This window comes from Festucalex cinctus, chromosome 5 (assembly GCF_051991245.1).
Source record: "Festucalex cinctus isolate MCC-2025b chromosome 5, RoL_Fcin_1.0, whole genome shotgun sequence".
Taxonomy (NCBI): domain Eukaryota; kingdom Metazoa; phylum Chordata; class Actinopteri; order Syngnathiformes; family Syngnathidae; genus Festucalex; species Festucalex cinctus.
In genome coordinates this window covers 23,418,286-23,445,825 of record NC_135415.1, presented here as the reverse complement: position 1 = coordinate 23,445,825, position 27,540 = coordinate 23,418,286, and the positions used below count along the sequence as shown (strand labels likewise).

At 39.2% G+C, this 27,540-nt stretch overlaps 1 protein-coding gene across 1 annotated transcript in view; it reads right to left on the bottom strand.

Annotated features, from left to right (window-relative positions):
* Positions 1-26,697, bottom strand: part of pde4d (phosphodiesterase 4D, cAMP-specific) — a 162,094-nt gene extending 135,397 nt beyond the window's left edge. The window contains exon 1 of the mRNA XM_077520814.1: positions 25,935-26,697. Coding sequence (XP_077376940.1) covers positions 25,935-26,263 — 329 coding nt within the window. The 5' untranslated portion in view covers positions 26,264-26,697. The remainder of the gene's footprint in view (positions 1-25,934) is intronic.
* Between the last annotated feature and the right edge of the window lie 843 nt (positions 26,698-27,540).

The window sequence follows — 27,540 nt, the reverse complement described above, 5'->3', positions numbered from 1 at the left end:
GGAAGAGTACCTAAATGGTGGATCTTTACTAGTAGTCACTGTACTGAGGAGACCATTCAATTCAAATGAGAAGATCACAAAAAAATGCTTTTTGTCATTTTGGAATAGAGTTGTTGCCCTTGACCTAGGATGTCGAGCTCCTCTCTGTGCTGTCGCACTAATTGCACCGTCTCTATGATGTCACACTGTTTACTGTACTTGGCTGACGCATGCCATCCCGCCTACACGCTTTTGGAAACAAAGCCAGTTACTGTTCCAAACCATTTCCAGGAGAGCTGCGTACCCTACCCCTCGAAAGAGCAAAAAAACACAAACTATGAGGAAAAGATAAGCAGAAAGTTGGAAGACAAGACTGGCACTGCTACGCAAGAACGACATTAATTATCAGTGAGTGGCATAGTGAGTCACACGTCATTTTAGCCTCTTCAAGGAGAAGACTGTAACAAACGGGTCATGCTCATAAAAACAGACTTGATGTTAGGTGCTTGGATGTCAAAAGCACTCAAAATATGTCTATAAGAAAAGCTGCAAATCCAAGATAATAGTGTTATTCTAGACAACACCTTTGGACTACATGAAATGGATGACATATAGAGCTATACTTTATATATATTGGCCAGGGAATCTACTAGATTCATCTTTATTCCAGGGACATACTTTTGAAATGAAGAGAGTAACATCTTGAGTCCTGTTACTGAGCACTCATGACACAGCACAGCACACCATACTAAACAAAAATCGACAGATGCTTCAACACCCCCGAAAAAAAAAAGAAAAAAAAACACCAAGATGTGCAGACAAATGCTCAAAAGCGAATGGAACTGAGGCTCTGCTCTCGTGTGATATTTACAGCCACATAAATCAAAGTCTCCACACGGAGTGAACGAGTAGCCACTTCTGTAATCAGCCATGAATATTTCAGATGTTGTTTTGACTTCCAATTTAAATGTGAGGTGTGAGAGAAAAGTTCCTGTACTGGTATCACAAAAGATATAATCCACATACAAAGTATAAATTATGAACTCATAATTTATTCACCGTAGGGCTGCACGATAAATCTAAATCGACTTCAAGGTTTGACCAAGTGCAATAACCTAATCGCAAAACAGTGCGATTTTAGATAGTTTTTCTTTTTTCCCCCCTTTGGTGTTAGCGTAATAGCTGTATTAGCCAACCACAATTGCCGATGCGCGAGTCTTAATGGTGCTGGCCAATCAGCGTTGTTGGCTCATACATGTTAGTCTGCGCTCCGGTGCCTTCACTCTGTACAACGCAACCATAACAAGTGCACCTCGAGGTTTGCTGTGACTGCCGTGCACCAAAGTGGATTTAATGGAAGAAGGCACTTTTGCCGCTACAAAGGAGGACAGAGAGCAACTTGTGTCAAAGAAGGGCGGTACGTTTGTCATTTGGACGTATTTCGGATTCGACAAAAATGACGTGGCCCAAAAGAAAAGCGACAGATACAAAATGTGCTATCAGCGAGTAGCCAGATCTAGAGGCAACACTACCAACTTATATCAACACTTAAAAAAAAAAAAAAAAACACCACCGACTTCAGTATGAAGCCCGTCAAGCAGGTTAAAAAAAAAGACTGACGAAGGGGAGGCAACAACTAGCGGTCGTGCTAAGCAAACATCGCTAACAGCAGCATTCACGTTAGTCACGCCTTGTGAAAAAAGTTCGGGTAGGCGCAAAGAAATTACAAGAATATTTTCAAGGAAATGATTTCCCTAAATTCTGTGTCAGGGGGAAGGTTTCAAAAGCCTCCTGCACACAATGGACAGACCTCAAAGTTTTGCACTGTTAATACAAGAGTTTTGTGATGAGTATTGAGCTTTAAAGGTGTGTTTACTTGATATAAGTGCATAATAGTGTGCAATGTTTACCTGTTGAAATGTTGACACTTGATATTTGAAGATTGTTTACATTCATGGATCTCTTTCTTGTTTGAATTTAATGATGCTACAAAAAAAATAAAAAATTAGGATGTTATTTTCCATTCTGTGTTATTATTCTGGATATGTAACTATATTATAATCTCACCATAGCCTGAGCCTCAATGTATTGTTTTTATTGGAAAATTATTTGGTTTAGAAGCAGAATGTAGGTCAAAGCTCCCCCGTTAGCATATTCACCAGAAGAGGACACCTCCGCCTCGTACTTTTAGTCAAATCGTGACATTATAGTATTGCATTGTCATATATTGATCAAATTACTTGTCTGAAACCAAACTGACTCACAGTTGTAGTGTTTTCACGCATTTTAATGTGTAAAATACAAAAATCGCAAATCAAATCGCAGCCCTACCACCGCTTCATTGTGGGCCGGCTGATCAATCCACAAAAACAAACTAGATCTTTTGGGACACCAATCCCAACCTTTTATGAGATAGCTCCTATATGGCTCGGGCAAAAACCCTCACTGGTATATGAATAATATTAAGTTGTGAACAAAGTCAGACCAGGCTTGTTCTTGCAAGACAGCTTTCTGATTGCATTGGAGTCTACAAGTTCCAAATATAGCAGCTTGTACAATCATGCTACTTTTTGGTACATAAGGATATTGCACCATTTCACTTTAGCCAGAGGATTTAAAAAAAGGACATTTTTTTTGTTGTATTATTTTTACAAGCCCTATTGTTATAGGCCAAGACTAGGTTTATCTTATTCATGGTTGGAGCTTCTAATGCCACTTTTGCATTGAATGCATCAGCAAAAAAATGAGAATTTCCATAACTATATGCTAGAATTTTAAGAGGCAGTGCAGCACGGATGAGACTAAATGGATTTCGTTAAATACTACATCATCCATAGCTAAAGCAAAATAACTGTCCAACATTCAGAACCACAACAAGAACAAACTATAGTAAGCTTTTATAAAATGCTAAAACAGTTACTTGAGGATTATTAACGTTCATAAATCGGATCTTGACACAGAGCAGAAAGTGTAAGAAACAATGCTTGTTTCTCAAGTTAAATTATCTTTATTCACCACAGTGTTTTGAAGTGAAATGAAATGTTATTTTAGTTGTAAATATTTTAGAAAAGCTTGACAGTATGAACCAATTTATTTTTTAGAAAATACCCTTGTCAAATGACATTTTTAATATGTGCCGCGGGCTGCTGAAAAATGGATGGTGTGCGTGCCGTGCCGCAAATGGCCCCCGGGCCGTAGCTTGGACACCCCTGATCAACAGCATGATACAATGTACAAGCTGTAAACAAACTCTTATCTAAAGTCATTTTAAAACGCTAACATCTATTGTCTATAATTTAAGTTTGGAGTACAGTCGATATGATAGAGAAAGGACATTGTGTTCCACAACAACTCACCAAAAAATAAAAAAATATTTGAATAGAAGCATCTGATGGATGTTTTTCATTACTCCATACCTTAAAAACAAGTACATGTATAATACAGCTTTTTAAAAATATGTAGAGACACTCGAGCTTGACCTAGTTCACAGCAAACACCAAAGTAGAGATGGGACCGGATTAGAGACCCACACAAAAAAAACAAAAAAACAATGACTCAATATGATGGACAGTCCTGCAGTCTCATTAAAAAGTGACTCAGGGGAAATATGCTAGAGGGCATACCTCACTCACAATGGCACACGAGCTTTATATCTTATTTATGTATTGTGCCTCTCGCAACTTTGGAGACAATCTTTGTTATTGGATCTCAAATATAGCAATAATCTTCACACTTCTTACAGACGTCTTTTAGTCAAATGTGAAAATCAGTATTCTTGATTCGAATGTGCTCGCGCCTTATGTCAATGGGTTGGAAATTTAATTTCCTCCATTATTTCCACACAGGCCGCTGCTCGGCCCGAAACGAGACAAGGCGAGACGAATGTCGATGAGATGGCGGTTCCCGAGAAAACATCTGGGTGCAGCCGCTCAACGGGGATGAGAGGGAGTAAAAGCATCATCTGGGACTGACTGAAATGAGGGCGGTGAACAGGAACGTACCACGACACTACACGCACTTTAGAGAATGATGAGATGGCGTAATTCTCTATCCTTGGAGAGTCTTTTTATTATGACAAGTGAAATAACTTGGCTGCAAGGTGTGCTCAAGGCAGGTACGCCTTGCAGTCAAGAAGTTCTGGGTTTGAATCGCCGCTCGGGTTCCTGGGTGCAGTTTGCACCCATTCCAACCTGCACGGATTTGCTGAAAATACTTTGTCCAACTGAATGTGAATGCTTTTGTGTTTATACTGTATGTGCATGTGATTGGATGGATGGATGGATGGATGGATAACATTATTGCTAATGTTCTAACTTTTCACAGAGATTATTAAAATATCTAAATAATAGTGGACTTAGATGTTTACTCTGGGGTACACCTTTTGAGCCACAAAGAGGAAACCAGTAATAATGGATGGATGGATGGATGGATGGATGGATGGATGGATGGATGGATGGATGGATGGATGAGCACAGATACCAGGTATTGGTAGAGGGCCAATACCCGGCCTTATTTCTTTGATTCCTCTTCTGTCCGTTTTATGATCAGGATCTAGGAATGAGAATTTAGAATAGAAAATTGCCATTTAATTCATGCAAGTTTTAGGGCAAATGCTCTATTGGGATATATAGGTCTTTCCTTAAAATTATCTGTCATCATTTTTTGGGGGGGAATTTTTAAACATATCAAAAGGACTTGTGGTTTTGGTACTTGTTATCAATTACTACTTATCGCACATCCCTAATGTTTGGTATTACAAAATGGATGTATGGAGCAAATTGCTATTCGTCTCTCATGTTTCAGTCTCTTCCAAACGCATGATCAAGAGTCATCCTGGCCGCTCTAGAGGGACGTGAAACTCAGTCATGCTCTACTCTACAATATTCCCTGCGGATGCATCACTTTTGCTATCACCGTTGCAAACTGCGAAAATAAAGTGTAGCAGACCATGACCTTTTTCCATGATTGACTTTACCAAAAGGTACACTAATCTTCCTGTTGTGTGAGACTCATATAGCTCAGGAAGTTGGCTGCAGCACAAACAGACAGACACCGGGGATTTTGGTTTGTTTGTTTTTTAATGCACACCCAATGCAGCATTCTGTCCAGGAGTTAATGTGATGGTAGCAGGGTGCATTGGGTGGGGAGTATTTAAGCTGACAGGTGGCGGATACTCACAAACACTATACTATTCCGTTAGTGACAAAATTATAGTGCATTCCTTTTAACTCATTCAGTCCCAGCCATTTTCACTGAAGCAATCCATTGACTGGATTTTGACTGATTTTGCAAGGCCCACAGAGTATTGTGTTCTATTGCTATAAAACATGGAATCTACTAAAAGAAAAAAAATAGTATCTCTTCTTTCATCAGGAAAAAAAAAAAAAAAGTATATTTCTGTTTCGGTTATGTAGCAATTAGCATTAGAATGTAGCTAAGTTTCATTACAAATATGTTTAAAACAGTGGGGAAAATAATTTTTTGCAACATTGCCCTGTTTGATTTCTTATACTCTCTGCTGCCACCTGTTGGCTGTTTTTGTAACAACTATCATTGCTTCAAGCGTTTCCTTCAGTTCAGAGGCTACATCAAAGCCTTCTATATGCTCTAGCATAAAAAAAAAACATTAAAAAAAAAAAACGTATAAATATACGTCTTTGGGAGCAAATGAGTTAAGGAACAAATCGTCATGAACCCTAGCGTCTCATCCCCAACTATTATAAGGCCTTTTGGACTCTCTGCAGGAGGCTTTTAAACTCTGAGTTACACTGAGAATAGTGTGGTGTGAAAATAAATGCCTTTGGGCTCATATTGGGATCTCCAGTGCACTTTACTGGGGTGTGAGAGCTTCACAAAAAAGAAAGAAAATTCAGGCAAAATGAATCAATTAACAGAAAATAGCTCTCTTTACAGAAAATAAAGATCCAAATGACTCGCTTCTACACAAAGTGTTTTTTTTGGGGGGTTTTTGGGCGTACTTGTGGTTTCATCAGCACGCTACAAGTTTTCAAATTAACTCACGCATCTCCATATTGACAGCATAATTAAGTTGTTGGCTGAAAACCAAAAACTTTTCTCATCTGCTCCGCACGCCCTCAAATAATTTCGCCGTCCTTCTTCTTCTCCCTTCCTGCCCTTTGGCCGCTGCCCTCGAAGCGTCCTCGGGAGATCTCATCACTAATGAAATGAGCGCACCCGTCTAACTAATGTAGCCATGGCAACTATTTCCCAAATGATCGTGGTGGCCTTCTGTGAACGCATTCCGAGAAAATGCATAACCGATTATGATTCAACCAAACAGGACACATGTATTTCATATTTAATTGATCTCATTTGATGTACAAGAGAACATCATGCAAACAAACAAAGCTGGTCAAACGATGGGTAGGATTCATGGAATAGAAGGAATTGGTAATGTTTGGATATCTAATGAGCGAAAAATCTCCATGAAGTTATGTTTTAATGCACTATTTTGTGGGTTGCTTTCTGGCAGCTGCTGTCACACTAAGCAGGAGCAGCTTTGTGGTCACTACCAAATATTGTAAACAGTAGAGCTAAGTTTAAAAAAAAATAAATCGATATATCATATCAATTTTGCTTCTCAAGCCTGATATCAATTCATAAAACAATTATTTAAATAAGACCAAATAAGACAAACCTCTCAAGGCCCCTAGCCAACTTATTATGTATTTCTTTGTTACTGAGATTTTAAACCAACTCAAGTGAAACACAACCTGGACAGAAAACACATAACAGACTGACCGTGACCTCTCGTATCCTTGGCCCAAACCAGCCAAGGACTTTTGCTGCATATCATTGTCCGTTTGTTGTTCCCTTGATATCCACTTGCCTGTTTACTTTCAAATTATTTGCCTGAAGACATCAAAACACACTGGAAGTATATGTAATGAATAAGCACCAATACAAATTATTATAAACCGGCCTCTTATTTAGAGGACCTGATCCCCTAACTCCACAGAAAATAATGTTAAGTTTGTTTACCGTCACTTGTTAGATGTTAAGCAGCTGCACTGACAATTTGTTTGTATAGCAAGTCGCGTTTTCAATTCATATGAATATTTTAAAACCTGTTATTTAATAGACGAGAATTCTAATGGGATTTCTCCAGACGCAATACATTAACGACAGCGTTGTGTTTTGAAACCAATTATTTCTAAATGGTTTTTCTGCCACCATAAAAAAAATAATAATAATTTTTGAATAATGGTCCATTACATTGCGCAAGTCATACACAGAACAATGCGAGTCGGGCCTGGCAGAACTTTAACTGAGGCACTGCACGCTTGGGGTTGTACAGACAACCTTGTCAACTTTGCTACTCATTATGTTTGTTTGTTTTTTTGCAACACTAAACAGGTGAGCAAAGAGGGGAGGGGTGAGCAGTGATGCACGGACGAAGAGGAGGGCGGTATCACTGTGCAAACACGGATGCCTTTTTGCTGTTGATTAATGTGCATTGCCCTATAAAATATCATTTTAAAATGGTGCCACCAGGTACTAGTTAGTCCCAAGGACAACATGAGCCGCCAATTCAACATCATGGTTTCTAACAAATCTACTGATATAACATTCCTCTTCACCATTGATAACTATCGCTATCTAAATCCCGAGAGCAAGACAAATCATCGCAACTACTATAGAGTATAGATACAGCAGGAAAAGAAAAACACTCTGTTTCCAGAAAGTTCATTTTAGGTCAGTTTAAGACCAAAACCAGTTCATTTATTAGCTGCAATCTAACCTCAAGTTTGTTTATGTACCAATAGGGATTAACAATAATGAGGAGGATCATAGAATGAAACTTGGCAAAGAAGGGAACAAAAAAAATGAATAATAAATCAGACGAGGGATTGGACCATGAAGACACGGTGAAGCACAGCATGACTGACAGCTCTTATAACACGCTCCCTCGTGGTCATGCATAGGAGGAAATCTTGTTCACGTTCCACGAGCTCTGTGTAAACCATTCCCCCACAGGACCAAGCCAAAGAGGCACATGACTCAAGCGAGCGAGATAACACCCACGGGTGCTTGCATCAGACACTATATGTCTCTTTACAAACGACCGCGCAGCAGCTCTGCCATCTTGCTTCTGTGACACCTGTCACGTGCTGTCGGGTTCTTTATCAGCTCAGCAGCACTCATTCTCGGCAGGTGAAGGTTGTTGGCGGCTGACTGTTAAGTCGAATTTTCAGGTAGGCTAGCTGTAATTTACTTGTTTGGGTTTTTTTTGACGACTGTTAAATTTTTAGTCCATATAAAAGATACTTTTGGCACTTTGTTTGTTTTTTTGTTTTACTTTTTTTTATCTCCATTAATGACAGCAAAGTAAGCAAACACAGTTGAGATCGAATTAAGAGAATTATTTGACGATGTCAGCCACAAGATTGATTACATCAAACAATCCCACTCAGCATGTACGAGGTGAGACCATCAAAATAAATAAATAAATAAATAAAATACCAGAGCAGTGGCAGTTACACTTAGGACTCAATGCCAATTGGCTAGCTGCCTAAGTAACCATGTTGTGCAACATCTCACTACTATTCTGTTAGAATATTCTTCATTTGGCTCAATCTGTGCCCCTTTTTCAGGCTTTAGTTTAGCAGGCTGCTGTCACGCTTTGTCACACGACTATTTCGGCTTTTTACTCGGAAATGAAATCATGACAACTTAAATTAGTTGCCTGCCACATAATGAGTACGCGACAAGATCAAGGTTAGGAAAAACAAATGTGCCTAGGCAAGCGATTTCCAATGTAATGTCTTGTTCTTTACAGATCCAGGCAGCATTAACTCATAGGTCAGTACGGCCTCCTGTGTACATACAGTATATCAAAGCCTTCACTGGCAAGTCTCTCTCTGTGTAATAGTACCATGTGATCCGCACAACGCAGCCAGCCAAGACTGCTGGAAATCACCCGGTATCAAGACAGACGAGCTTCTGGCTCACAGTAACAGTCCTGTCTTTCCATGCATTAGATAAATCCAGCAAATGGAGCAACCCTGTCGGAGGTTGTAAAAATCTCTTCGCAATTTGGAATATCTTAACTGATTTTTTTTTTTAAAATAAGTGGCTCAGCCAAAATCTGTGCTAACAGGCATAAGCATCTGCCATTGAACAGTGTTACATTTACGATTGTCAGCTACCAACATTTTGGAGCAGCTAGCGGGGGGAAAAAAAAAAAATCAATCAACACACCCCACATCGCAGGACAATTACTCAGGATAACTGGACTAAGTGCAATTTCTCTGATAAATTGCGTGGGAATGCTGAAAGCTGAATGCTAATAGCTGAATGTTAAGATTTGAATGCATGGGAAATGCTTATGAAGTGAATTGAGTGATAAATTATGAAATTATAACCTCCTGGTCACTGGACAATGTGCTTTACCAACTGTGCCACAAAGCAGTATCAGACACCCGGTAATGATGATAAGTTATACGTATGGATGTGGGCATGGAAAGTGATACTTTGAAAAAGCTCAATGTCTGTCCCATTGAAAATAAATGGGGAAAAGTTGATATTAAACGTTAAATTGTGCAAATAATGTAAGTAATGTGGAATCAGACGATATATACCCCAGGGGGCGTCAATTTTTGAAGCTAGTTGAAATTTGAACAGTGTAAAGTGGGAGTTGTTACGTGGCAAAAAAAGTGTGGAAAATAAAAATCACAATAACGTGGGAATGCTTCAGCATTCCCACAATTAATAAATATATGACTTAAAAAAAAAAAGCTAGATGACCAACCACTCTTACACAAGAACTTTCAGATATTTCTCACACCAATGAATAAAATTGTTTTAAATTAACAATGAAGAGAAATGGATTTATATTACAAATGTGATCCACTCTTGCTTGAAAATACAAACTGTAAAATTGTAGACTGACTACTTCAAACCGAAAAACACAGATCACAGAAAAGGATTTGTTTTCCATCTGCTTACAAACAGAGCACATTATACTTAACTGTCGCTTCATTTAACCAGCAAAGTGTGCCAGTTGGCAAAAATGTGCAAAACAGTCTATTTACAAAAACACAGTCAGCTTCCTCACTCGCTCGCATACGCGAGGCATAATTAACCAAAAATGTAATCTTAACAACTTGCTACCAAAGAGTAAACAGACACATAATTACCCAAGATGATTGAGCTCTTGAAAGAAATGAAAATAACAGCAAACGTGAAAAGTCTGTTTATAAATGGATATTCTATTTAAAAAAAAAATCATCTTCAAAGAAAGGCAAGAAGAAAATACTACAAGAGTGAAAAACACATGACATCATGAACCCGCCATGAACTCTTACACATTCTTATACTTGTCTTTAATTGAAAGGTTACTTGTTAGATCATCTTTGCTAACTACGTTTTTATTGGCGTTCTATTGTATCTCACATTTGAAAATGCGGAAAAATAAAACAGGGCTTGCACTACCTGCTGACCTCAATTAGCAATCAAGGACGCGTTCTTTTTCATTTGCAAGATGAAAAAAACATGAAGAAACAAGGAGTCTCTGAGCGTAACAATATTTTAAATATTAAAAGATAATACAAGTGTAAAAAAATAAATAATAATAATCGATCAATCATCCGTCAATTTTTCGAACTGCTTAGGCTGAAGTCTATCCAAGGTGAAGGCGGACGACACCTGGACTGGTTGCCAGTCATTTTGAGGTCACATATCGCGACACCTTCACCGAGTGAGAATTAAGTCAAATGAACCACGACACCATCAGCGACCTATGAAAAACATACTGAATCTAAATATGTGTACAGTTGGCTCAATAGTGGAAGCAAGTTGACGTTTGCAGATATTACACAAAAGGTTTTATTGGCTAATGCAGAAAGAGTTCAAGAAGGGACTCCTCATCAGTTGTGAGCAAGTAAACAATGAGCGTTACTCGCGAGGAAAGCTTTCGACGAGCTGCCAAGGTTAGCTGCCGGCGCGTAGCGGCTGCCTGTGCTTGTGCAAAATGATAACGTTGATTATTTGACTCTGATGCCGAATGCTTGGTGACCTTTTTAGCGTTCTCATTCGGCTTTACTCCACATCCGACTGGCCGAAATTGCCTCGACGGGGCACCTAAATGTGTCTGCTGCTATAAGCTGCTAATGTGTGAAGTCCTTGAAAGAAATAATGTTTAAAAAAAGATGAGCTAAACTGCTGCGCTCTTCTAAATGAACAGAAATGAGTTCGCTTGATTCGGATCTTCCATTGATATTGTTACACTGGAACTTCAACCTACATTCAATTATTGCATTGTTATTGTACAGAAAAGCCACAAATAACCATATTGTAATCCAGTTCATTATGTGAGCTACGTGATTTTATGCTAATCTGTTCTAATGGAACGTGTGGTACCACGTCTATTAGCACATTCCAAACGTTCTTTGTCGACTACGGTCATACGGAATTCCTCACAAACATCATTAGAACTCAACAGCAGTCAGCGGCTTATGTACACATACTGGTGAAAATCTTTCTTGGAAATGGTAGGCACATTGACTGACTGCAGAAAAAAAAAGATAATTTACAATGTGTGCAAAAGAAAGGCTTCTAATCTGCTATTGACCTAAAAAAAAAAAATGGTGATTCGTGATTTTTATTTATTTTTTATTTTTTAACTCATTCACTCCCAGCCATTTTCACGGAAGCAATCCCATTCGCTCCCGGCTATTTTACTGAATTTTGACTGATTTTGCAAGGCCCACAGAATATTGTGTTCAATTGCTATAAAAACATGGAACCTATCAAAAGAAAGATTAAAGTCTCTTCTTTCATCAGGAAAAAAAAAAGTATGTTTCTGTCTGTTTCCGTTTTGCAGCAATTAGCATTAGAAGAGAGCTCAGTTTCATCAGTTTTCACAAATCTATTTACAATTTAAGTAATTTAGCTTTTTTTCTACATGGCCCTGGTTGATCTCCTTTGCTCTGCTGCCACCTACTGGCCGTTTGTGTAATAACTACCATTTCTGCAACCGTTCCTTGCAGTTGAGAGGCTGCATCAAAGCCTTCTGTATAATCTAGCATAAAAAAATAAAAAAAATTTAAAAAAATAAACGTATAAATACGTCTTTGGGACACTTAAAACAAAAAAAACGTATTTACACGTTATTGGGAGCAAATGTGGAATTCATATTAATTGCAAAATAACAGCAATACAACGAAGAGTAAATTTTGCAAGAGATTGGGGTTGATTATGTCTTAATTTTTCAGTCAGATTGTAATATTTGTGTAAATTCTTTAATCCCGGAGGCCCTAAAGACACCATATGCACGTCTGGGTGGAAAAATAGATGGTGGTGAACCAAGAAGTAGCATTTACATGAACGCTACTCACGTGGGACAAGAGCAAGCTGAGAGAAAATATAAATTACGGCATACTGCAAGTTTATAGGTAAAATGAAATTTAGAAGAGAACCAACATCTCACGATATTTATATTCTAATCAGGCTACGTTTGATCACCAGATGTGTGAGAAACCACGGGAAATAAAAGCTAAAGAAAATTACTAATTTCTCTGTAGGGGACAGAAATGACTTATCTGACTGAAAGCGACTTGATCGCCGAGATTTTCATTCAAAGAAATGAGGCGTGTGTCGCCTCGCTTAATGACAAGTTTTACTTCTTTCTGTCCCCTTTCATTTCTTTTATTTTAAAGAGTGAAAGAAATTGATTTGACTGATTGATTGGAATGAGTATAAGTGAATTTGAAGTGTAAATACTACGGGCGCAAATGAATGCCAGAAATCCTGGTTGAGTTAAAAAAATAAAAATAAAAAATCCATTATGTCAACAAGACTATATTTTGTTTGAGGATGCATCCAGCCCTAATCCCTCAATCGAGTTTTCTCAGTCAAGGTTTCGCCATCAAGTGTTTCCTTCGAGGCCATCTGAATCCAGCTCTGCTCTCTGTTGTTACTTTGTATTTTTGTACATAAAAACTCTGTTTCGCAACTCTGTCTTGTCTGCGTTTGCGTCCTAACTTTGCACCTGACGTGACAAATTATCCAATAATTGAAATGCTCTAAATGTAGAAATTAGAATTGTTGATTAGAAAAGTTCTTCTTTTTAGGAAATGAACAGCGTAGAGAAGTGTTATGCTATATATATATATAATATATATATATATATATATATATATATATATATATATAAAACAAAACAAAAAAAACATTATGGTATTTGTTATTATTTTGGCTCCATATGAAGAGCTCAGGAGAGGCTGTCTAAATGCCACTTAAATGTTGTTTTATTATTAGGGCCCGAGCAGCGACCGCTGCGAGGTCCCTATTGTTCCTGAAGGAATTCTTATTATTAGGGCCCGAGCAGCGGCGGCGGCGGTGCCGCTGCGAGGCCCTATTGTTTTTGTAGGAATTCTTCTTATTATTCTTCTTTTTCTTCTCCGCAAACAATCGCATTTTTGAGACACTAAACGTGAACGAAAACTCACCAAACTTTACACGCACATCAGGCCTGGCGAAAAATTTGATATTTTAAAGTCGCCATACATGATAACAGAAAAATGGCTCCTTAGCGCCCCCTACATAGGTTGAACGGATCCCTGTCCCGCTACGATTGTCCGACGGCTATGAAAATTGTGTGGCACCTGTAGCACATCCCAATGAACAAAAACCTCTTTGAAGTGTGTACCCTAAAATAGACAGAAAGTGAGGTATGAGTATTTAAATGTCCAATTTTTGCCAATTTTTGCACATTTACAGGGGTCATACTTTTGCCCGCTTCTCCTACACGGTTAACCCGATTGACTTCAAACTTGGGATGTACCATCTCAACACCTGGGACAACATCATTGTGAAAAATGAAAAGTTTTTGATATACTATATGACGGCGGCGGCGCATCAAATTTAGAGTTTAAAAATTCTTACTTCACGAAGCATTGCCGGTTGTACGTTTAATCTAGAGCTATGAAAATTGGTACACATATGTAACAGGCTATGACCTACAAAAAACTCTTTTTGAACCATATGCTAAACCTAACAGGAAGTCCACCATTTTGATTTATTTTGGAACGTGTTGCCATTTTTTTGGCCATTTCATTGGGGTCTTATTTTAACGAACTCCTCCTACAGTGTTTATCCGATCATCTTCAAACTTGGTGTGATTCATCTTAAGATGTTGAAGATGAAAAGTTAATTGAAAGCTTTGTATTTCGTCGCACACTGTTGTCATGGCATGCACTGTTTTTAAAGGAAAAAAAATATCCTTAAAGAAGCATTCCCATTTGTACGAAGCAGCTAGAGCTACGAAAATTTGTAGACATATGTAACAGCCCAAGATGTACAAAAAAGTCTCTTGGTGCCCTGTGCTAAACCCAACAGGAAGTCCCCCAGGGGCCAGGCATCACATTTTGAGCTAAAAAAACCTCCTCTTTAACAAAGCATACCCGGCTGTACGATTCACATAGAGTTACCAAAATTTGTAGAGGTATATAACAGCCCTCGAGGTACAAAAAACTCTTTTTGAACCATATGCTAAACCTAACAGGACGTCCGCCATTTTGATTTACTTTGGAATGTGTTGGCATTTTTTTTGGCCATTTCATAGGGGTCATATTTTAACAAACTCCTCCTACAGAGTTTATCCGATCATCTTCAAACTTGGTGTGATTCATCTTAAGATGTTGAAAATGAAAAGTTATTGAAAGTTTTTTATTTCGTCACACGCTGTTGTCGTGGCATGCACTTTTTGCAAAGGAAAAAAAATCTTATTAATGAAGCATTCCCAGTTGTACGAAGCAGCTAGAGCTACGAAAATTTGTAGACATATGTAACAGGCCAAGATGTACAAAAATGTCTCTTGGTGACCTGTGCTAAACCCAACAGGAAGTCCCCCAGGGGCCGGGCATCACATTTTGAGCTAAAAAACTCCTCTTTAACAAAGCATACCCGGCTGTACGTTTCACCTAGAGTTACCAAAATTTGTAGAGGTATATAACAGCCCTCGAGGTACAAAAAACTATTTTTGAACCATATGCTAAACCTAACAGGACGTCCGCCATTTTGATTTACTTTGGAATGTGTTGACATTTTATTTTGGCCATTTCATAGGGGTCATATTTTAACAAACTCCTCCTACAGAGTTTATCCGATCATCTTCAAACTTGGTGTGATTCATCTTAAGATGTTGAAAATGAAAAGTTATTGAAAGTTTTTTATTTCGTCACACGCTGTTGTCGTGGCATGCACTTTTTGCAAAGGAAAAAAATCCTTCTTAATGAAGCATTCCCAGTTGTACGAAGCAGCTAGAGCGACGAAAAATTGTAGACATATGTAACAGCCCAGGATGTACAAAAAAGTCTCTTGGTGCCATGTGCTAAACCCAACAGGAAGTCCCCCAGGGGCCGGGTATCACATTTTGAGCTAAAAAACTCCTCTTTAACGAAGCATTCCCGGTTGTACGTTTCACCTAGCGCTATGATAATTTGCAGGCATACATAAGAGCCCACGATGTACAAAAAAGTCTCTTGGAACCATGTGCTAAACCAAACAGGAAGTCCGCCATTTTGATTTATGATGGGATTTGTTGCCATTTTTTGTGGCCTTTTTCAGGGGTCATATTTTAACGAACCCCTCCTACAAAATTTATCCGACTGTCTTCAAACTTGGTGTGTTTCATCTTAAGATGTTTAAGATGCAAAGTAATCGAAAGTTTTTTATTTTGTCACACGCTGTTGCCATAGCAATGCATTGTTTGCCAAGTGCTGCTTTTTTTTTTTTTTATTTATACATGTGTGAAAACTCATGAAACTTTGCAAACACATCAGACTTGTCATGAACATGAATTTTTAGAGATTTATTGTGCAATTTGCAATAAATAGCGCCCTCTAGACATTTTTATGAAGCATTTCCGATTGTATGATTATGCTAGACCTACATAAAAGTATTATGTAGCCATTTGCCAAACCAAAGAGGAAGTCCGCTATTTTGATTTTATTTTGGGAATTATACATCATTTTTGGCCTTTTTCATTAAACTTTGCACAGACAAGGCATGGAAAAAACTAACTAACATTTTAAATGGTCCTTGTTCCAACGTGCCAGTACCCTGACGTGCAAGTAACCCAACTTTGTGCTCAATAGCGCCCTCTATGCATTTTTATGGAGCATTTCCATTTGTATGATTCAAGCGATACACAACTAAAGATGATTTGACCTAGATTTGTGAAAACTGGGAGGCATACCTATTAGCTTCGCATTTTTGAGACACAAAACGTGAACGTAAACTCACCAAATTTTACAGACACATCAGGCCTGGCGAAAAATTTGATATTTTAAAGTCGCCGATTGATTAGTTTATTATTGAAAGTTTTTTATTTCGTCGCACGCTGTTGTCGTGGCATGCACTTTTTGCAAAGGAAAAAAATCCTTCTTAATGAAGCATTCCCAGTTGGACGAAGCAGCTAGAGCTACGAAAATTTGTACACATATGTAACAGCCCACGATGTACAAAAAAAGTCTTTTGGTGCCATGTGCTAAACCCAACAGGAAGTCCCGCAGGGACCGGCATCACATTTTGAGCTAAAAAAAATCCTCTTTAACGAAGCATTCCCGGTTGTACGTTTCACCTAGCGCTATGATAATTTGGAGGCATACATAAGAGCCCACGATGTACAAAAAAGTCTCTTGGAACCATCTGCTAAACCAAACAGGAAGTCCGCCATTTTGATTTACGTCGGCATTTGTAGCCATTTTTTGTGGCCTTTCTTAGGGGTCATATTTTCACGAACTCCTCGTACAAAATTCATCCGACCGTCTTCAAACTTGGTGTGTTTCATCTTAAGATGTTTAAGATGCAAAGTTATCGAAAGTTTTTTATTTTGTCACGTGCTGTTGCCATAGCGATGCATTGTTTGCCAAGTAAAGTGCTGCTTATTTTTTTTGGTCTATACATGTGTGAAAACTCATGAAACTTTGCACACACATCAGACTTGTCATGAACATGACTTTTTAGAGATTTCTTGTGCAATTTTCAATAAATCGCGCCCTCTATACATTTTTATGGAGCATTTCCGATTGGATGATTCAAGCGCGAAATAACTAAAGATGACTTGACTTGACCTAGATTTGTGAAAACTCAGAGGCATACCTATTAGTCTAAGACCTACAAAAAGTATTCTGTAGCCGTATGCTAAACCTAAAAGGAATTCCGCCATTTTGAATTTATTTTGGGAATTGCACACCATATTTTGCGTTTTGATTAAACTTTGCACACACAAGGCTTGTCAAAAACATTTTAGATGGTCCTTGTCCTATTTGACAGTACCCCAACATGCCAGTACCCCGACGTGCAAGTACCCCAACGTGGCCCGGGTTGCGAGGGCCCTTTATAGCTGCTCGCAGCTCTAGTTATTCTTCTTCTTTTTCTTTGTTATTATTCTTTTCCGCAAACAACCACTTTTTTGAGGCACTAAACATGAACGAAAACTCACCAAATTTTACACGCAGATCGGGCCTGGCGAAAAATTTGATATTTTAAAGTCGCCATACATGATAACAGAAAAATGGCTCTGTAGCGCCACCTACATAGGTTTAACGGATCCCTGTCCCGCTACGATTGTCCTATGGCTACGAAAATTGTGTGGCACCTGTAGCACATCCAGATGAACAAAAACCTCTTTGATATGTGTACCCTAAAATAGACAGGAAGTGAGGTATGAGTATTTGAATGTCCAATTTTGGCCCATTTTTGCACATTTACAGGGGTCATACTTTTGCCCGCTTCTCCTACACGGTTAACCCGATTGACTTCAAACTTGGGATGTACCATCTCAACACCTGGGACAACATCATTGTGAAAAATGAAAAGTTTTTGATATACTATATGACGGCGGCGGCGCATCAAATTTAGAGTTTAAAAATTCTTACTTCACGAGGCATTGCCGGTTGTACGTTTAATCTAGACCTATGAAAATTGGTACACATATGTAACAGACTATGACCTACAAAAAACTCTTTTTGAACCATATGCTAAACCTAACAGGAAGTCCACCATTTTGATTTATTTTGGAACGTGTTGCCATTTTTTTGGCCATTTCATTGGGGCCTTATTTTAACGAACTCCTCCTACAGTGTTTATCCGATCATCTTCAAACTTGGTGTGATTCATCTTAAGATGTTGAAGATGAAAAGTTATTGAAAGCTTTGTATTTCGTCGCACGCTGTTGTCATGGCATGCACTGTTTGCAAAGGAAAAAAAATATCCTTAAAGAAGCATTGCCAGTTGTACGAAGCAGCTAGAGCTACGAAAATTTGTAGACATATGTAACAGCCCAAGATGTACAAAAAAGTCTCTTGGTGCCCTGTGCTAAACCCAACAGGAAGTCCCCCAGGGGCCTGGCATCACATTTTGAGCTAAAAAAACTCCTTTTTAACAAAGCATACCCGGCTGTACGTTTCACCTAAAGTTACCAAAATTTGTAGAGGTATATAACAGCCCTCGAAGTACAAAAAACTCTTTTTGAACCATATGCTAAACCTAACAGGACGTCCGCCATTTTGATTTACTTTGGAATGTGTTGCCATTTTTTTTGGCCATTTCATAGGGGTCATATTTTAACAAACTCCTCCTACAGAGTTTATCCGATCATCTTCAAACTTGGTGTGATTCATCTTAAGATGTTGAAAATGAAAAGTTATTGAAAGTTTTTTATTTCGTCACACGCTGTTATCGTGGCATGCACTTTTTGCAAAGGAAAAAAATCCTTCTTAATGAAGCATTCCCAGTTGTACGAAGCAGCTAGAGCGACGAAAAATTGTAGACATATGTAACAGCCCAGGATGTACAAAAATGTCTCTTGGTGCCATGTGCTAAACGCAACAGGAAGTCCCCCAGGGGCCGGGCATCACATTTTGAGCTAAAAAACTCTTCTTTAACGAAGCATTCCCGGTTGTACGTTTCACCTAGCGCTATGAAAATTTGCAGGCATACATAAGAGCCCACAATGTACAAAAAAGTCTCTTGGAACCATGTGCTAAAACAAACAGGAAGTCCGGCATTTTGATTTATGATGGGATTTGTTGCCATTTTTTGTGGCCTTTTTCAGGGGTCATATTTTAACGAACCCCTCCTACAAAATTTATCCGACTGTCTTCAAACTTGGTATGTTTCATCTTAAGATGTTTAAGATGCAAAGTAATCGAAAGTTTTTTATTTTGTCACACTCTGTTGCCATAGCAATGCATTGGAATTGCACACCATATTTTGCGTTTTGATTAAACAGACAAAGCATTCCCGGTTGTACGTTTCACCTAAAGCTATGATAATTTGCAGGCAAACATAAGAGCTCAGGATGTACAAAAAAGTCTCTTGGAGCCATATGCTAAACCAATCAGGAAGTCCACCATTTTGATTTACGTTGGGATTTGTAGCCATTTTTTGTGGCCTTTTTTAGGGGTCATATTTTAACGAACTCCTCCTACAAAATTTATCCGACTGTCTTTAAACTTGGTGTGCTTCATCTTAAGATGTTTAAGATGCAAAGTTATCGAAAGTTATTTATTTTGTCGCACGCCGTTGTCATGGCGATGCATTGTTTGCCAAGTAAAATGCTGCTTTTTTTTTTGGGTCTAAACGTGCAAAAACTCATGAAACTTTACACACACATCAGGCTTGTCATCAGCATGAATATTTTAGAGATTTCTTATTCAATTTGCAATAAATGGTTCAATAGCGCCCTCTAGACATTTTTATGAAGCTTTTGCAAATGTTTTGTGTTTTATGATTCAGCTAGATTTGTAAAAATTGGGATACCTATCAGCCTAAGACTTACAAAAAGGTTTCTAAAGCCATATGCTGAATCAAAAAGGAAGTCTGCCATTTTGATTTACTTTGGTATTTGTAGCCATTTTTTGGGGCCTTTTATAGGGGTCATATTTTCAACAGAACTTATCAGATCGTCTTCATTCTTTGGCGTGTTTCATCTTAAGATATTTAAGATGAAAAGTTATTGAATTTTTTTATTTTGTCACACTCCTTTGCTGTAGCCATGCATTGTTTGTGAAGAAAAATGCTTTTTTGAGAGTCTAAATATGGGTGAAAACTCACAAAACTGCACACACACCAGACCTGTCTGGAACATGAATATTTTATTTAGAGATTTGTTGTGCAATTTGTAATAAATGGCTCAATAGCGCCCTCTAGACATTTTTATGAAGTCTTTCCGATTATATGATTCAGCTAGATGTGTGAATATTGGCAGGCATGCCGAATATATTCAAAAAGTATTCTATATAGCCATGTGCCAATCCATTTTGATTTTATTTTGTTAATTGTGCATCATTTTTGGCCTTTCCATGAAACTTTAAAAACACAAAGCATGGCAAAAACGTTTACAATTTAGATGGTTTCCTATTTGACAGTACCCCAACATGCCAGTACCCCGACGTGCAAGGACCCCAACGTGCAAGGACCCCAACGTGCAAGGACCCCAACGTGGCCCGGGTTGCGAGGGCCCTTTATAGCTGCTCGCAGCTCTAGTTATTATTATTTTCCCGCTGCACTGATATTGACGTTGGCGTTGTGCCATTTCCAAGTTTGAGGTACTGCCAAAAGCATCCCGCTAACCAGGACGCCTGATAGCCGCAGGCTGACCTGCACTGAATTAGCTCAAGGAGTAGATATGTGGACAGAGCGCCAAGCAGTTACACTTGCTGACCTAATATCTTCCACACCAAAAAAATCCCAATGGAAATATGAATACATTTACCTTTAAATCTGTGAAATCCAATATGGATTTGGAGGACCCAGATAAGACAAAGCAACCAAAAGCCCAGATGGAACACTTCCACCTATTCCTCTGCTTTTATTTCATCATTTCCTTTTTCCAGTCCAAAAATTGGACCCAGAGAAAAGAAATCCGAATGTTCCCTTTGACAAAGATGTTTACCATTACAGCAGCGGCCCTTGCAGCATCTCTGCAACAGGACAGAAACGGGAGAAATGCCATGTTGTCATCAGAGGATGCTCCAGATTCTCGCTGAGGTCTCACAGAAGCCTTGAGCAGCATCCAAGCCCAGCCTGCATTGTGACACATTTGGGTGATGTGTTATACCTGGGGGGTGCTGCTGGACTTTGCACTGCAACCAGCCACTCAGGGACACACTGGAACATCCACAGTCTTTGGAGAGAGGGCCGCTGTCTCTCCACATATACGCAAGATTGTTAGAGACAAACGCAACGGGAGGGGGGAAGGGGGGGGAGCCGGCTTTTCTTTTTCGTCTTCTTCGGGGACACTGCCCGGGTAGTTGTTCATATCTGTCTGCTGTAATCAGCAGATGTGTCAGCGTTATCTGACTTAAAGCGACTTGATCGCCGAGCTTTTCATGCGAAGAAATGAGGCGTGCGTGGCCTCGCTTAATGAGGTTGTTCCAAAGTATGGCTCACATAAACAACATTGGCAATGCAGAGCCAAAAGCGTCATATTCCTCATCTTTCACTTATTTTATTGCACGTCTGGGAAGGACGACAAGCGGCCTTCAAACAGCACGTTGCGCCACATGAAAACAACAAGCATCTAATAAAATAGCACGACAAGCAATTTTGGTGCAGAAGGCCATCTACTTTTTACTGAATGCTTCATGTACTTTACAGCTGTAATACACACTTTTTGGCAGATCTCTACTAACATTTTGGCAACCTATTTTTAGGATAAAAGCCAAATGGGGACAGAACTTTAAGACACAATGTAGTCAGTTGATTTGACGACAGAGAATCACGACCTCTAAAAGACAAAATGCTCTTTTTAATACAACACAATGGAAGTCGTCCATTGTTGTACTTTGATTACTTCCACCTTCCTTTTCATGACTGGATTGTTGGCAGTTATAGTGTCTCGCCCAACTCTACCTGTGAGGGTTTACCATTCCAAACAGTTGTGTGCAAACAATGATACTTTTCCACTGCACAATACCAGCTCAGCACTACTTTTTTATAAAACTGTAAAAAAAAAAAAAAAAAAAGCGGCAACCACATCAATCAGAACAAGAAACACAAACAAACAGGGTCACTTGTGTTTACATCTCTGCATGTGGCTGTTTGACCACTGTAATTTTATTCAAAGGAAGACAAATGGCTGATGCTGCAAAGTGCAGACTTATGGCCGCATTTTTTCAATTTCTAGAATTGCATTTTCATGCTACAATAGCACAACAATGAAAGATGCAGTTGCTTCCTTATTTCAACAGAGTTTAGCGGGAAACTACAAAGAAAAAACTACATTAAACGCATCAGTCAGACCAACAATGGAGGACAATGAGAGTTTCCTGTATTTACATGTCAGCATGTGGCCTGTGTAATAAAAGGGCAGCGAGTGAACAGACCGATTCGGTAAAGTGGAGACGGTATCTGTTGTTTCTTGCTGCGTATCCTCAAATGTTTCAATAAAGCAGTAACAGCATGGGGCTGCTTTCAAAATAGTACTACTGGGAAAATGCAAGAAACCGTCAACATTATCGCAAAGAGATGCAGGAGCCAACAACTAATGGAAGATAACAAGGGTCAGTCCAATGTTTAATTCTTGACTTGTGCTTATTAGCCACTTAAAGATGCACAGTTTAATTTCGGTAGAAGACTAATGGCTGCGATGGAAAAGTGGTGACTGTGGGATATAACAAGGCAGAATTCGGAGCTATGTACAGCAACGGCACAACAGAAATTAAGGGCACAAAAAAAAAAAAAAAAAAGACTAGATAGGTCCGCTTGTGTCCCATTTCAAAAAGGTACTGTAGGAAACTGCAAAAAAAATAAAATAAAAAATAAAATAAAAAACTGGCTTACAGATAGATTATTTGATTTTGAGAAAAAAATGCACTATATGAACATGAACTTAACATTCATAGTTTGTGCTTAGCCACAATTAAATAGTTGGTAGATAATGTAAACATGTCTTGTAAACCACCATCCAGCATTCTGCCACTTGTGCAATATTACAACTCACAAAAACATTTGGATGTAACAGAACATAACGTTTTAATAATCCAGAAGACGAAACTTGATTTCAGGATTTAGCAAATTTTCAACAATTCGATTTTTAAAATGACGATGCATCCAATTAATTGTGGGATTGCTGAAAGCATCCCAGAAATTTTATTCGGATTTTTATTCTCCTCACTTTTTTGCCGAAAAATAACTCCCACGGATTTACACCGTTCAAATTTCAACTTGCTTCAAAAATTCACGCATTTCGGGGTATGTATCGTCTGATTCCACGTTACTTACAGTACTCGCACAATTTGACGTTAAAGATAAACTTTTCCCCATTCATTTTCAATAGGACTGATATTGAACTTTTTCTAAGTCCCGACTTACATACATACAACTGATCATCATTACCAGCTCGGCGATAATTCTCAGTTCTTTTTATTCTTTTATCTTTCAATTTCAATTAAAACTTTGTCATTTTTACATAATTTATATTTCAATTTACTTCATAAGCATTCAGCTATTGGCATTCAGCTTTCAGCATTCCCACGCAATTTCTCCAGAAATTGCACTTAGTCTATAGTTCGATTTATTGCCTAGCCCTAATTCCTTGCACCAATTACTGTACTACGTTCCTATTTATACAGGGCTTTAGGGCTATGTTGCAGCATCTTAGGGCGTTTAAGATAGAGCGGGAAAAAAACGTAATTGAGAAAGCTGGAGAGAGCTGCTGAATTTGTGAATTGGGAATATGCAAGAATTACAGTGCAGGGGTTTCCTCCAGTGCTTTAAAAGCCTGGCGGCCCGCCAATGCTAAACGTTCCCCACATCCCCGTTGATGTATAATCGTCGCCACGTGTCACTTCCTCGTTTACGAACGACGAATAGCAGTCGCTGGAAGTTGATCGGTCGGTCGGCGTCCACCCTCCCCACATCGATGTAGAATTTGGCGTTTTCACTCCTCATCCGCACTATACCATCCCAACTCCTAGAGCCAAGCACGTTGTCATCAGCAGATGGATTACAAGCAAAAGCATAAGGCCATAATATGTGACGTAAATCAAAAAAAAAAAAAAAAAAGACACCAGTGACCAACTGCAAATCACAGCGACGGCATGATGCCAAAAATTTGATTTGCCCTCATGTGTTGTTTCCCCCCAATGGACAGTCCAATGTATCGCTAACATAATTAGTTTTTGGTGTAAAATGTAATTTGCTGCGGGTGCCACACAGGCCGTTAACCTCCTGAATGTTGTCCCCTATTAATGGGGTCCTACTGCACATGGGAACATGTTGGCAAAAGATAACCACATTTTGATGTTACCCTTTTTTTTTTTTTAATGACATGGGTGTTTAAGTGCAGCAAAGCAGTTGCATGGCTGTGTCATTTCCATCTGTGCTCTGATCTCGCGTGCCCTCTCGCTCGCTCTCCCTCCCCTCGCTCGCTCTGGCTTCTCCTCCGTGTGACTGTTCTGCCACTAAAAGACAGGAACTATTCTCGTCAGCCGGCCAGACAAACCGACAGCCTTTCTGTAGCCGGCCAGCGAGCGAGCGAGCGAGCGAGCGAGCGAGCGCACTCGCAGGCTCTCATCAGCGGAATATTTGAATAAAAGGAGAAATTGGAATGAGGCGGGAGGTTTACATCAAGTGGTTTGACATCAAACCTGCATCCCTAACAGTCACTTTAGACATGGGAGCTGAGGTGACCTTCTCAGATTTCATCCTCAGATGTTTTTTTTTCCCCCTCCCTTCACTCTCTCGTGTGCTCTCTTCTTCCCAGAACATGTGAGTAATTAGAGCACTTCCCGCATACACCAGAGCCATTTTTTTTGCCTTTCTGCCACTGTGTATATGTGTGCAGGAAGTGCTTCATTAAAATGTTGCTGTCATCACTTTTGAGTGTCGGTATAAAATGCTCAGGAGGAAGGGAGGAAATGTGGACATCATGTATACATAAGATACATCAGGGATGGGAAGCCATTTTTCTCCTGGAATATCTTCTGAGGGATATACTAGATTTAAAAAAAGAAATGAAATTATCTTTTAATTAAGACTCTTAGTGAACCCAACATGCATGTTTTGGGGATGTGCGAGGAAGCCTAGAGAAAACGCACAAAGTAATTTGAACCCTAAACCACAGGACTGTCACGCAATATATGCCAAGCACTATATTCAAGTGCTGCTTAATTGTGTACAAAATAAATAAATAAAGTGGTATACATTATGAGTATTCACTGGTTTTTCTGAAATTCTATTTGTCGAATTGCATGGGGTTACAATGGTTCACTCGCCTGACTTCCATGCAGGCGTGTTCAATTACCACTCAGAATGGTGTGATTCTACGTGTGAAAGGTTGTCTGTCTCTATGTGCCCTTCGACTCATAGGAACCAGAACCAGTCCCATATGCAGAACAGAATTGCCTGGCAGGTCAGATCAGATGCTCTCAAGGACCAACGGGTCATAGGTTGGCCACATATGTAACTGGAGCATAAGTGTTCGAGTACGCATCAAATACGAATGCGTTTACACAGCTGACTAGCATTAATCCTGATGTCTACTGATTTGCATATGTTATTCTAATTTCTGTGACCTGCCTGTGGGGCGACACCTCAGCTCAGTGTCATTTGCACCTGAACGCATCACTACCTTGTGTCACATTGTGTTATTTTTTTATATCCTCTTATTTTATATTAACCTCCGAACGGATCATGTTTAGTTAAAACACAAAAAGTTGCAATTATTTCATGCTGTAAAGGCGCTGTAATTGTTGCCGTTAAAAGCTACAACAGGCAACATCCACCTTCACAAACTGATGCAAAATGTGGCTCGTGATTTTAAAAGAACAATAAAGCGTCGAACCCACCCAAAGTTCTGCAAGAAGGAACCACAGCAAAAAGAGCGGATCGCCCATGCACACAACGCCCATCGCGAAGCACTTTGTCCCCCGCCACCTTTTTCCCTTCCCTCTCGCAGTTACAGTCCACGCAAAGCTTACCGTCGAAGACCTTGAAACGACGACGGCCACGACATGCGCGATTTCTTCAGTCCGGGTCTGTGTCCCGTGTCCACGGCGTACGTCCGGTCCATGTTGAGGGGGCTGAGGTACCGCTCGGTGTCGGAGAAGCCTCGCTGTCTGACGCGCTGGTGGCTCTTGCGCACTAGGAGAGCGTGGTGGAGCGGCGAGAGCGCAGCCTGGTTCTGCTGCCTCCACAGATGTTTGGGCGCCTTTGCACTCACGCCGGCGGTTCCGACGCTGCTGCCGCCGCCGCCGCCGCCACCGCCGGCGGCCACCGAGGACTGCGTCCCCACTTTGCCTTGCTCCATTTCACCCCTGAGCTTTCTTGTTTGTTTTTAAACGCTACTTAGGATGCATTCAAATGCAAATGTTTGGCCGAATCATGACTAGTTTAGTCAAACTTTAAAGCTTGTTAAACTTCAGAAACTTCCTCTCTATTGGCGGTACATCCAGGTGGACTCGAAAAGGTCCAAAGTTGCATTCCCCCCACCTCACAAGTGTCCCGGAAGTCTCTATCCACTCCCACTCCAGAAAAAGGTGCAACATATGTTCGGTCCAGGACTAATCCTTGCATGTGCACAACTTTTATTGTGCAAAAATAATGAACTTTAAGTAAAAAACTAAATAAATAAAAAGCTCGACTCCATCCCCTCCTCGAGTGCTCCTGTGCAAGATCCACACCCGGCGGCAAATATAGGGAAGCAAGCAAGATTGTACATTAAACATGAGAGACCCACCCAGAGCACCTCCCCTGCTATCCTGCGAGATTGAGAAGGCAAAAGGTGGCAGCGGGCAGACGCCCACATGGCCCAATCATGTACGCACACTTCAGAGCTGGAAAATAGCCAAGTGCACCCAACATGACCGGTTTGAAACATATGCATTCACTTTAATAAAAACAATAACAATAATAATAATCATCGTTGTTTTTCTGAGTAATATTTGGGTGCTTTATTTTTGTTTTTTGTTTGTTTTTGATTGATTTTTTTCTTGTTTTTCTGAGTGTTTTTTCCCCAGTTTTTTTCATATTAATTTCTATTTTTTTCTGAATATTTAGTCTGTTTTCTGAGTAACTTTTTTTCTGTTTTTTTTTTTGTTCTGTTTTTTTTCCAGAATATCTTTTTTTCTGTTTTTCAGATTTTTACTCTGTTTTTCTGAGTTATTTTTTATTTCATGTGAATATTTTTGTGTGGCTTTCTGAATATGTTTTAATGACTGGGCATTTAAAAAAAAATCATAAAAAGAGAAATTTTTTTAATGAAACAGAAAGCTTATATATATATATATATATATATATATATATATATATATATATATATATATATATATATATATATATATAAAATAACCTAGCAAATTTGGTCATTCACATACTGTATAAATCCAGTACAATGTTAGACACAAAGTTGGTTGATTTCGCCTAAATAGTATTTTTTTCTTTCAATGTAATATACAAACAAGCCCTTTTCACATTAAAGAAGAAATGCATATTTTGACAGTTTCCTGGTCAAAGTATACAAAAGCTAAGGAATTACAGTAGGCTACATGTCATATCAACTTCAGTTGTCTCATGCAAAAGCTGCTT